The following is a 13,080-nucleotide window of genomic DNA, read 5'->3' as shown; positions in this document are numbered from 1 at the left end:
GTCAGGGCCCTGTAAAAATCAGCGTGACGCTCTAATGACCAAGACCCACAAGATGAAACGCATCAGGTGGGTGGAGACGAGCTTGAACAGCCATACTTCATTCACCAGGCTCAGCAAGGGCTGATCCACCTTGGGCTGGAAGCAGGACATAACGAATAAGCCACAATTCATTAGCCTAAAAACCTCCACTGTCAAGAAAACCAGGTTTGGAACAAAGCCCCAGAGGTTCCTCCAGCCCTGCCGGCACAGCCCCAGGCTGATGGACGGGGCTGGAGGGACATCTCGCCCCCTGCGCGTCCACAAGAGGTGCGCTGGGGGGAGCGCAGTGGGTCACCTCCCCTGTTCCCACCTTCAGACTGTGCCGGGGACAGGCCACGAGCCGCTCTTGCCACAATGAGACAGCGAGGCATTGTGATGAACACTTTTATTTACAAATATAATTAAAAGCTCTGACAGTTATTCATGCTCTTCCTTGGAACCTGAAAAATGTTTTTGTTGTTTTGTTGGTTTTTTGTTGTTTTTTGTTTTTTTGTTTTTTTTTTTTTAAAGTGCATGCAAAAGAAGTAAAGCCTTTTTTTTTTATCTTTTTATTGTAAGAAAATACACAGTTTGAAAGTGTGAATAATGCAATATTTATGACCAAGATCATGGGGTTGGGGGTGGACTTGGGGGAGGAACAAAAAAAAAAAAAAGAAAAAAAAGGGCTGGGGATGATCTAACAGACAGTGTTGAACTCCAAGTACTGAACTGGAGAGTGGGCGGGGTGGCTGGGAGCAGGAGGGAAGGGGGGAAAGAAGTAAAAAAATTTTTGATCAGAGAAACAGTTAAAATACAATATGAAAATAAGTAAAAGCTCTCCTTAAATTCCTTCTATACACAAAATACACGATTTGACAAAGCCCAATTTGTGCTACTGGGATCCTGTGGGCTCATTTAAGTGTATTCACATTCTCTGCGACAGCAGAAAATGATTATGATACAATCAAGAATATGCCGAGGACCGAGGTCTCATCCCCGCCTCGCCTGGCATGGTTCTTCTAAAAATCACCAGATCTTCGCCCCGCCCCTCCCCACCCCCAAAAAAGTAATAATATGTCACCACTGATATGTACATCACGATTAAGTTTTTTTTCTGTAAAATGTATCAAATTTTTCAATCTTTAATAAAATTTTTTATTATTTAATTATTCCTGATGAATAAATACCAAAAAAATAAAAATAAAATAAAATTATGCAGCAGCTAGTTAAGGTAAGGCTGCGGATTTAGTCTCTCTCCCCCTGGGTTTGTATATATCTTTTGATTATTATTATTTTTTTTGCTTGTACTTTCATTGATTGGTGGTAAAATGAGTGATTGCTCAAAAGCAACATACATCCACTTTTTTTTTTTTTCCATTAAAATTGTCTCCAAAGTTTTCACTGAAACATTTTTAATCATTGCACAGAGACATCAATACTGTGACATACTATGGAAAAGACCGCCAGGAGCTGTCCTGCACTGGGACTTGACACAGGGGGAAAGGGGGCCCCTGATGGAGTAAGAATATACAGGCACTAGTCCGACACGATGTCAGTAAGAGAGACAGAAAGAGAGAGAGCACGCCCGTTAACATGGGGAATGTTGGTTTTGCAAGTTTTATCATTGTTTTGTTTGCTTTTTGTCTTTTTGTTTTTAAATGGCAAAGAAATTTAATCTCATCTATAGTCCTCCTTGGGATATTCTAATGTGACCAAATTCCCAAAGCCCATTCGCAAGCTCTCCATGTCAAACGTTTCAATCTCTCGCTCCTGCCTTTCCAACAGAAACTTTATCCTCTCGCTGCGTTCCTTCTGGAGGGCGGCTAGCTCCTCTTCGATCTGAAAGAAGCACAGTCAGCAGCCCCTTAGCAGAGCACGACCGCCCCGGGTACGGCAGCTCCCGACGCACGGTGCCAACCCCGTGTCCGAGGCGAGATCGACACGTCTAACCAGGTACCCCCTGGCAGCCCACCCAAAACGTACCTTTTGTTCAAGATGTGCCCTGCGCAGCGACACCCGTTGCTCCAGCTTCTGGAGTTCTCTTTCATGCTGTGCTTCTGTCTGCATCTTAATTTTGCTCTGGTATGCGTTGAGCAGCTCCATCTCCTGCTGGAGTTGCAGTCTCAGGGCTTGGCATTCTGCTTCTTGGGCCTCATCCAGCCGTAGCTGTAAGATCATTGGGAAAACAACATTCAAGCCTCCACTAGTAACTTCTCTGCTGCGACGCTAGCGACACACCGCTCTTCCTTCTCAAAGCCGGGGAGCCTCTGGTGTTGGTGGCAGAATGAGAAAGCGGGAAGGGCTTCATAAACAGCTGCTTCCCCACTGACACAGAGGCAGAAGCCTCAGAGAAGATCCAATTCTAAACCCCAGCATGCGAGGGGCAGCGGGGAAAGGATGCGCGTTCTGCGGGATGCTTATTACAAGAGGGAAAGTACCACCTGACGCGTTATTTAAAACAGTTGTTAAAAACACAGCCGCATCGCTCACCATCCAGCGGCTAGGACGGGAAGAACACAATATGCTGCAAGGACCGATGGCCCAACTGTACCCCAACTCCACGCACCTTGGTGAGAGACCCCCTGCCCAGGGACAGGAGGTGCCGGATGCTGCACCTACCGCTTGTGAGGCCATCATCTCGTTGATGCTCTGCTCATACTGCTCTGCCAGGATGGCGAGCTTCCTTGTCTGCTCATCCTTCAGACTCTTCAAAATTGTCTTGTGCTCACTCTTTGGAGTTACTTCCAGCTGGTGATTCTTCAGTGCTTTGTACTGCTTAGTTTGCACTTTGCATGTGTCCTGGAACTGCTTTTTGATCTGCATTTCCATAGCCTGCCAAGGAAGGAACGATGTGAGGAGCATGAAGAGCTTTGGGAATGGAGAGGTTGTAGTACATCCAAATGGGCAGGTTGGTGAGAGACAGCCACAGTTCTCCTGTGCTCTGCGCTGTCTCCTGCCCCTGCACGCGGGTTGAGCAGGGTGTACTCCGCACACACAGCAACCTAACCAGCGGCATCAACTCAGGCTCTCCTTCAGCACTGACCACAGGCCTGGGCTGGGAACAGGATCCACTAAGCCCTCCTCAGCCCAGAACATCTCCGTCTCCTACCCCTGCTTCCTGCAGGTCGCCCAGCCCCTCACCCTGCCCCCTGCCTCCCAAAAAGCATTTGCTTTTTCAAGGCCTCCCATTTTGCTACCTCACCAAGGCCTCCACAAACTGCCTCCCCCACCTCAGCCATACGCTACATGGAGACTGTAGATCCGAGAACTAGCGAGGGTGTGACAAAGCGAATAAAAGCAACGTGCCTTTTTGGACGTTCAGAGGAGGAACAGAAATCTCCCATGGCAAGCAGGTCAGAGGTTTCTAATCAACCTGCAGCCAAACTGGGACAGAGCACAGCACTCAGCACACCCATGTTCTCTCTCTCTGTTGACTTTGAAAGCGAGGAAGCATCACCCAGCCCCTTTCCATATCAAGGTTTATAGGCTGACACCAGCAAGGGCCTAAAGAAGCACAGCTCATCAGAAGCAAATTCTGTAATACTTTGCTAAGGACTAGCCTATTTTTACCCAGCAGCCTCAATCAGCATGGCACTTAAAAATTCCTCAGTGAGCTCTTTGCTATAATAGCCTACAACTTTCTTATACCAGAGCAGCCCTGCGCAAAGGAAAGGGAGGCAAGGGAGAGCACACAGTGCCGGTGGAGAACAGTGGTTCTGCAGCATGGATGCTGCACAGAGGAGGCAGCAAGCGCACAGCCCAGCCTGCCTGGCAGGACAGAGTTTGGAAGAGGAGGAAGGAAAGCTTCCAGCACCTTCAGGTTCTTTGGTTGCTGCCGGAGCTCCATGAAATGCTTCCTGTGCAGCTCCCGCTCTCGCCGCTTGTTGTATTCCAGCTGGTTCTCGAGCTCAGTCTGGTGCTGCAGCCGGATCAGGTCCATTCGCAGCTTCTGCAGCGTGTGCAGCTGCCTGTACTCCAGCTCACGCGTCGACTCGTCGTGCCGGATCAGCATGGCATGCTCCATTTCCTTCTGGGTCCGCTTCTTGTTTAACTCCTGCACAAGAGGACAGCAGAGCACAAGACAAAAGCTGAGGAGTGATTCTCTCTGCCCTGAGATGCAGTAGTTGAGTTTGTGAGGCTGGGTGTTTTGGTCACTTGTCTAAGCAACATCAAGGACTTCCATGTACCGCAGGGAAACACAAACCCAGCAGCACGATGGGAACACTAATAAAGCGGCCACCTAGCATCCATCCATCCCCCTGTAACCTCTCCTGGATCACCCAGGGAGTCTCCAGCAGGTGGCACTGGGACCACAGGCAAGCCCTCTGTGACTGCTGAGAATCACGGAAGTTATAATAAATACATCCTGGGGTGCTCACAGCTGGGGTGACTGGCAGAATCAGGGGCTCTTATTTGTCTGTTTTAAATTACCCTGAGCCCCTGCTAGGTGCTGGGAGATGAGGCTTCTCTCATATCACTTATACTAGAATGGCCAAAGCAGAGGCAAACAGCTCCAACACACCACACCCGATAAGAAAAAGAATTTCATCTACCATTGTGTGTACAGGTGGCTTTTGGCCCCAGGCACAGCACGTTTAAAATGAGGATACAGCCCAAGCCTCACACAATTTTGCAATGTGCACATCAGAGTTCCTGCACATGGTGCCCTGCAGTCTAGGAAAACCTTCACTGAGTTGCAAGCCAAGGAAGAGGAAGATACCGGATTCTCTCCCTGATTACTGCTAGTATTTCTGGCTCAGGGTATCAGCAACAACCTGTGGAGCATGGAGCGGAATCCAGCTCAGTCAAGCAGTGATTACAGCTGTACCCCTTGCTGATATTTGGTGACCTTCACAGATGGTCTGCTGGTACATCTCAGTTTCAGCTCTCAGGTTTACAAACTCATCACTGTGCTTCATGCTAGACTGAGACAGGCACAGTGGGAGCTGCCTCGCACTACGCACACGCACAGTGCCCAGCACAGGGAGGGCCCAGCGTTGGCTCAGTCTAACAAGTTTCTGCAGTAAAAGCAAAAAAAACCTAATTATTTTGAGTTGTTGCTTGCATGCTGTAATCCTGTTTTAATTCTCAACATCAGCACCTGCAAACAGGCACTTCAGCCCCTCTGGCTATTACAACTGTGACAGGTTTAAGCTAGGAGGATGGGGAAGGAAACGGGGCCAGGTCTTGCCTCTGCATTCTTGGCCATAAGGATGTTGCACATGTTTACATTTAAGCAAAATTTGCACCTTGACAGCCAAGATAAAAAATTAGATCTACTGGGGTACTGAATCATTTCCCACTTGCGCAAAGGCAGGTAGCACACTGAACAGGCACTATGTCAGCCCATACAGTGAGCTGTGGCACTTGTGCCTTCATCTTAGGACAGGACAGCCAGCCTCTCTAGTGCCCATTCCACACTTGATTTCAGTTCACACAGCATGAACAAACAGAGGCACTCCACTTCTGTCAAACACTTTCCCACTTGCAAAAAAAGAACCTCTGTGGTTACTTAAAATATCAAGAAAAAAACATTTTGGAAGTGTTACTTACTTCAGGTGTCTGATCCAGTGAATTTGAACTAGTTAGTAGGGATATTATTTTCAGGAAATAAACACATCATTCTGAAAATTAGGTCTCTCAAGAGCTTAAATGCAGGAGCTCAGAGGAGTGTTTCCTAGTTAAAATACCATGCTAGGTAACTGAACTCTGTTCTCATCCCTGCCACAGAGCTTATATGCTGTGATAAGGGTGCCCAAATCTGATTTTTCAGTCATTCATTTTCAGGGTGTCCAAGTTGAGATGTCTGGATGTGATTTGCAAAGCAGCTGAGCAGCCCCAGGCACATCTGAAGTCAAGGGCAGCAAAGCTCCAAAGAGGTGAAATATAGAGCAATGCTAAATATGCCAGAAAATTTGATGGTAGCAGACTAAGTACATGATTATTAGAAATTTTTAACCACTCACTCATTCTCACCTTTACTAAAATACCTTCTCATCTGATAGTCTTTATCCAAAAATAACATTAATGAAGAATTCAGATACTATAGTGATGACCACAGAAAAATCTACAAGTAATAATTCTTTCTCCAAAGTGGTATTTGACTACGGGCAGCCTGTAAGGCAAGGGTTAATAACTAATGAGAAAAAGCAAGATGTTGAATAGCTTCTCATTAACAAACTATTGCCCATTCTGTGCATTAATGTGAGCAGAGCCCAACGGAAAAGCAACATCTGCTTATTTGTAGACAACCAGAATGCAGACACAAGAAAGGACTGAATTTTTGGTATTTCCTACATTTGTAGCATTTCATTCTGCAACCTTAATATTGTTCTTTTAAGGTTATTACTGGTTTATTACACGTATTTCAACTGCGTAAGTTTTCTTTAGCCAACAAGTAGAACCCCTCACATGATGATGCCCTTTCAGCCATCCCACAGGTGGCCCTGGCACTCAACATGGCACAAACTGCCCTGTGCTGCAAAGAAGCCCAGCAGGATCCCCCAAAATCTAATGCCCAGGAGCTCAGATGACACATCTGACACAGAGTGGGTGGCCCACATAATGTTTCTATTGGCAAATCAACAATGCCACCCCTCCTAAGTTAACAGAAGCATCCACATCTGTGTGGAAAACTATTTCCCAAAACATGTTTCCTACATTTTTCTCAGCTCTGTTTAGCAACTGGAAACATGAAGATCTAATGTCAGCAAACTGTTTTACAAACATGAAGCTAAAACAGTTACAGAAACGCTTGGGAAAGGAAGTGAAGAGTGCCATACTTCCCGAATGTTCTGCTGCTCCATCTCGTGCTTCTTGATCATTGTTTTTCTTTTGAAGAAACGGCAGTTTTTGTCGTAGTAGAGTCTCTGCTGGCTGAGAAGATGGGCCTCCTCTTCAGCCTGTGTGTGCTGCAGGTTCTCTTTATGTTTGGATATTCTTTCTTGCTTCTCTTTCTTCGGCGTGCTGTGGTCCTCATTCATTTCCTGCATGCATACAGGGTCAAAACCAAGACTTCCCTTAGGATTACAGTGACACAGGACTTGGAGGACCTTCAGTCACTGGCGGCTACTCTGCCATTCAGTTCACAAAAGGACACCAAAATCCTGACTACAACACCAGGTACCAGCAGAACCAGACTCGTCACCTGCCATGCCAGGCCCTACTGCCTCTTGAGTTGTATTATGACCCACCAAGTGGAGAAGGAAAAAGTGGCCATTAAACACAAACATCTCAGGGGGCTAAACAGCGCAGCAGTGAAAAGACAGTAACACACCACTGCAAGGGATGCTCTGGCTGTCCAGGAAAGAGATTGGGTCAAACCCCTTGGCTCCCTTCCCAGCTCTGCGCCTGTTTTACAACAGAGTCCAGCTTGGGCTTAAGTTTCATTTCAACAAGACTCATGCTCGATTCTCTATCGAATCGGATACCTAACAGAGCTCCTTGCTATTCATTTTCTCACCTTGACATTCTTAACAGCAAATGATTTTTGTGATGTGGTGGGGACACTGTACTTAAGTAATGCAATTTGGAATAGATAAGCTATATGCTAAGTTACTTCTTTTTCTAATTCATATAAGTGATCGCAGGGCTTTTAGTCAAGTGACATCTAAATGGCTGCTCTAACTACTTCCAGCTTAAGCAAAAAAAACCCCAAAAACCAAAAAAACCAAACCACCCAAAAAACCCAACCCCCAAAATAAAACAAACCAGATGAGGAAAAAGGGGAAGAAGACTTCTCTGTGAAGTCCCATTTTCCCTCATCAACATTGGTTTCAAAGATTCTGCTCTTACAGCAAATTGTGAAGGCACCTCTAGCACCCTTACAGATTATTCTAGAAATGCTGCCAGATGCTCCCAGTTCCTGAAAGTTTACTTGCTGAGAATCTACATGTGCTTCCAAGCATGACAGTATCCCTTAAACCCCTGGGCTGGACCAGGTTTGTCAAAACGAAAGTCTAGTTCGTGTTCATTCCACACCCCTTCAGCCCTGAAAATGATGGTTTCTTGCCTCTTTAATCTTTTCCTTGCAAAGCTTGTATTGTTTCTTCTGACTTTCCAAAAAGGTCGCCAGGTCTTTCTTTTGCTGAGCCAAAATCTGTTGCTGGAATTTCTTTTCATCTGCTGCAGCTGCCTTTGCCTGCAAGGCACAGAGAGAGAGGAAAAAAAAAAAAAAAAAAAGAAAGAAAAAAACCAAAGGGTGAGGGAACAGGTACTGAATCCAGCACAAATCAGTCTCCTGTTGTGTGTTTTTCGGTCTGTCATTCTCCCATCGCTGTGCTAGACAAAGCCATGAGTATTCCACCACATGAAAGCTGCTTGCACAAAAACCCCATAACGCTCACATACATTTAAGGGTTTCCTCATGCTTCTTACCTCTCTTACCAAAACCACCCCAGAGGGTAAAACCCCACTAATTTACCGTATGGATTAACGTGTTGATTTTTAAACAGACCGAGTAACAGCAGCAAGCTTTTGTCATTCCCTCAGCCATGAGGCAGAAGCTCCCTCCAAGGTCTCCACAGAGTTTGTCAGTCTCTTTTAGCCAGCTGTCACTAGCTACAGTATTGGTCGATGCCAATGGAGTGCCCATCACCCAGAAGGTTGACTTCTGGCTGTGAAGCTATTTCGCAAAACTAGCCAGGGCAGCTCCGGACAGTAACCGCACGGTGCACTTAAGAACATGGGTTTTAAGCAGTACTTCCACAGCCTTCTCTTAGAGCTCTGGTACACACCTCTCCCTCCAATCTTGATGGACAGCTAGGGAGCCTGTAACTCTACTCACCTCTTTCTCCATCACAGCCACTTGCTTCTTGGCCAGCTTCTCCAGCTCAATGGACGAGTTGTTGGCATGCGTCTCCACCTCCTTCTGCAGCTTGAGGCGGTGCTCGTCCATCTCGGCCTTCAACTTGTTTTCCAGGGCGATCAGCTGCTTCTGGTGCTGGCGCCGCATCCGCTTATATCCTGACATCTGTTCCCGCAACTCGTTCTCCTGCTCATGCTCATGGATCTGTCTTGTAACCTGATGTCAGGAAAAGGGGAAGAAGTGCTACATGGCCGCCTTCACAGACAAGCTATCTCCATATTAGCTGCTTACCTGTAAACCAGACCCTGCTTTGCTGTACTCTTATAAATCAACTTTCAGGGAATGCTGTTGCAGCTTTCAGAGGGTGCTGCTCTTTAATATAAAAAATGAGGCCATAAGGTTTCTCTCTCCTGATTTTTACCCCCCATCTTTTCCTGAGAATTTTATGTGCATTTTCAGTAACACAGCAGAAAATGCCACGTTACAAATAAAGGAAACAGCAGGTTACTAATCACTCCACGAAACACTAGATGAGATCTGGAAACAAAGGTGGCTGCTGGACAACCTTCTTCAGACACAGGACTCAAATCTTGAGGGTGACAGGGACTTACAAGATGGCAGCCATTTTAAGAACACCCCCCCCTCCCAACCCACCCGTTCTTTCCTTCCTCCTCAAGTCACCACGGTTCCAATTCAGACCCTCAATACCTATTTCCTGCGACGAGTAGCCTCCTTCAAAATTTCTTCTTAAAATTCGAGAGTATGGCAAGACTGAGCTCATTCCCTACCAGAACTGAAAGTTTTCTAACAAGGGAACACTGTTCTGGAACTGTGTGCTCTTAACAAGATTGATCAGATGGTCTAAGCAGATTTTAAACTCTGCTCAGCTGAAACAAACTCACAAGTTCCACATTCATTTCCATGCCCAAGTGTATCCATGTGAAAGGAAAAAAAAACCCGCCAGTAAGTTGTGCCAAAAATTTTCAGAAGAAAATGCGAATGGTAATGCTTCCATTTCAAAAGAAGAAAAGTGTCCAAGACTGAGTGTTTTTTGTTTTTTTTTTTAATACAGTCCCAGGAACTTCACATATAAAGATCTACTGATCTTTTATATGACAGTCCTGGGAGCCAAAAGCTAGAGCCCTTAGTACATGTGTAGAGCTGCAGTCCCTGATTCTGTACAAGGGGACCTCTCCTTTCACACTTAACAAGCATGAAGCAAAGAGCTCAGCCCTTTGATGGTGATCATTGAAGCTTTATGAACCAACAGTCCTTCCTGCAGTCTGCAAGAGCCCAGCCTTCCTGATGTGTTTCTGACAGCAGCCAAGAGAAAGAACTGGCACCTACTACAGTACTGCTGTCACTTGAAGGCTATTTTTCAGAGATCTTTAAAGTAAGTTCAGACGTAGGATGGGATGCACCTACAGACCTGAGAAGGCTCAAGTTCAACAGAAGAAGAGCAGCTGCTTTACCGAGCAGCAAACCAAGGCCACTTGCTGGCAGCCCTGTGCTTCAGGACTAGTAGCTGATAGCAAGCAGTGATCAAGTAAGAGCTCCAAAATCAACAAGCAAGTTTAACACCATAACTGATGTATCACCCAAGGCAGACAGCATGCTGCCACCTGTCTCGGCTCAAACGACTACCAACACTTGGAAGGAGTGTGAAGAGGAAGTTAGGAAGAGCCTTCCAAAGCCTTCACCTTGAAATAGATTAACAACAATTTACAGTAAATAGTTACCAACCAAGAAAATGATAGCCAGAGTGCCAGAACAGAAACAAGGCGTGAAAGGATGAAGCGACTGAAGTGGACAGCCTCTGTCTTCCCCCATCCCTTCCAAAGACAACCCCAGAGAGAAAAGGAAACATCTGATTGCAAAGAAAACAAAGAACTAGCCTGACTACAGTGCTATGTCAATTACCAAGAAGTAATGATGGTGGGTTTACCACATTAGTGAGGTCAAACATCAACTACAAGGTAAGCGATGATGCATAAATCACATCCTCCTTGTACAGGGAATTTTGGGATGTTATTTTGAAGTTGACTGGATTAAATATACACTTACACCTCAGCAATTGGTGTAACATAGCAGCCTTCAAATGCTTGAGGCTAGGTAATGAAATAGATCTAAGCCAGATACCAGGAATATGTGAGATTGTAGAAATGACTACAGAAACACAAACACAGTATTAGCCCTCTGTATTGCTATAGTTCAAAAAGCCTTTTTTTTTTTTTTTTTTTTAAAAGTGTAACAATGACAGCCATACTTCGCAGAAGTTGGTAAGCATTTGAAGGAATTTGCACATTTCAGTCAAGTTCAGCAGGAATAAGATCTCTGACAGAAGCTTCCAGGTAATGAAAGTTCCTCTGAGAAGTCATCCAAGTTAATTTTGAGAGACAGATGTCAGGTAAGACAGGCAGACCCCCAAAATTTTACATATGCCATTTACCATGTTAAATGACATACGACTTGGAGAGAACAGACTTGGTCAGGGACTTGCGGAGACATGGAGATAAGTACCACGCAGCAGTACAAGATCTTCCTGGATGTGCTATTTTTGAGGCCCGGCCTTTTTGTGAGCAGTGGGACGTTCTGCACGGCACACTCCGTTCCAAGAAGTTGGCAGAATGAAGCAAACAGCAAGAGTATAAGAAAAAATGGATCTAGGAATCCGCTAGCAACGTTCCCAGTTTCCCCTTCGGTCTAATCTCTAATGAGATTTAGAACATGCTCTTGTTTTATTTACAGCAAAAATGAACTTTTATCCTTTTTTTTTTTTTTTTTTTGCTGCTCCTGTGCACACCATTTCCAGTTTTGCTCAGCTTGTCTCTCTCATGACAAGAATTCCATCTCTGAAAGATTTCACATTAGGTCTGGGATATTTATCCCCAACAATAGGATGCAATTACTAATTATAACACTAGCTGATAAAGCCTTTTAGTCACAGCAGAATATGAGACATTAAAAAGTCAGAGGAAAACAAAAGAAGCATTTCATTCCTGAAGACAAGAGAGCAGGAGAACAGTAGACTTGGTGGATGTCTCGTAGATTTAATGTCTGCATACAGCATGCTTGTGCTAAAGACCTAATTTATCACCATAATTTCTAATCAAGACCAACACTCTTCAGAACTCCGTCTTTGAAGACAAGGTCTCCAAATGGTGATATCAGGGAGTGGATGAAATTGGAAGAAATTAATATTAGTTACTGAATATGACCAGTTAGTACCAGAGATGTTCTTCACACTAAGCATGTCAACACATGAATGAATAAAGGATTATGGTTTTAAAGATTAAGCCCCTAATGAATGAACAGTTTGAGCAACCATTTTAAAAAGAAAATTTGGGGAAGTTCCAGTAATCACCTTTCTGGTGTTCTTAGACAAAGGCACTTGGAACTTTATGAAGTACTTCACAAACATAATCCCATAGATTATTATGGGGAAAAAAAGATGATAACTGAATTGCTCATTGCAAAATTTGTTCTCCACATAACCAGAAAATGTCAGGATTCTTTAAAGCAGAAAACGGCCGTTTCCTGAAGCTCTATCTGCAGCATGCAATAATCAAGCAGATCATCAGGAGAACCAAAAAAACTGTCTAAAACAGAACAGCTTTTATTAAGGTATGACATTTTCTCAGTTTCTTATCTCTCTGTATCTTTGGCACACACAGAACTGAGAGATGTCTTTTCCAACCTACTCCCACAGGCAGTTCACTTGCCATAAAAATCCAAACTTTTCCTCTTTCACCCCTCCAAGATTTTTGCTTTACGTAAGGAAGTTGGACTCAACTTCTCCTCCAAACCAGCAGCTCTTTAGAGTTCCTTTTTCTACATTGTTTAACCAAGATACTGAATGCTCTCCTAAAGGACAGTTATTCTCACCTCACAATAACCAAAGAAAATACTGAGCTCCTCTTTGCTGGACAAAGCAGGGTACCGAGCAAGACACTGCTGGCAGCCTCTCACAGCAAGAAAAGAACTTTTGAGATAAGAAAGAACAAGTTCAGTATTTTTAGAGCAAAGATCTATAAAGGCAGCAGCCAGATGAGTCTGTTAAGAGAAACTCAACCATCTGGAATAAAATGTCATTGCTTCAGCAGAAGAGGGTGCAAGGGAACAGCCATCATGTAAATGTACCTGGTTTTGGAGTCAGACTGCCCTGGTGTCCTTTTAATGGCCACATCCAGAGAAGCCTGCTCACACATAGCTAGGCATTTGGCTTTGCAGACCCTGGATGAGATCACATCATTCTT

At 44.8% G+C, this 13,080-nt stretch overlaps 1 protein-coding gene across 4 annotated transcripts in view; it reads right to left on the bottom strand.

The window, feature by feature from the left end:
* Positions 1-409: 409 nt before the first annotated feature.
* The window catches only part of TAOK3 (TAO kinase 3), a 95,603-nt gene continuing 82,932 nt past the window's right edge, over positions 410-13,080 (bottom strand). For all 4 annotated transcript variants that reach the window (XM_052798237.1, XM_052798238.1, XM_052798240.1 and 1 more), the window contains 7 exons: positions 8,804-9,040; positions 8,030-8,158; positions 6,801-7,004; positions 3,833-4,072; positions 2,638-2,850; positions 2,002-2,184; positions 410-1,857 (listed from right to left, as the gene is read on the bottom strand). In XM_052798237.1, the coding sequence (XP_052654197.1) occupies positions 1,696-1,857; positions 2,002-2,184; positions 2,638-2,850; positions 3,833-4,072; positions 6,801-7,004; positions 8,030-8,158; positions 8,804-9,040 (1,368 nt within the window). In that variant the 3' untranslated portion in view covers positions 410-1,695. The remainder of the gene's footprint in view (positions 1,858-2,001; positions 2,185-2,637; positions 2,851-3,832; positions 4,073-6,800; positions 7,005-8,029; positions 8,159-8,803; positions 9,041-13,080) is intronic.

The sequence above is a fragment of the Harpia harpyja genome, chromosome 9 (genome assembly GCF_026419915.1).
Source record: "Harpia harpyja isolate bHarHar1 chromosome 9, bHarHar1 primary haplotype, whole genome shotgun sequence".
Lineage (NCBI taxonomy): Eukaryota > Metazoa > Chordata > Aves > Accipitriformes > Accipitridae > Harpia > Harpia harpyja.
The sequence above is the reverse complement of the archived record's forward strand: the minus strand, read 5'-3'. Positions and strand labels throughout refer to the sequence as shown.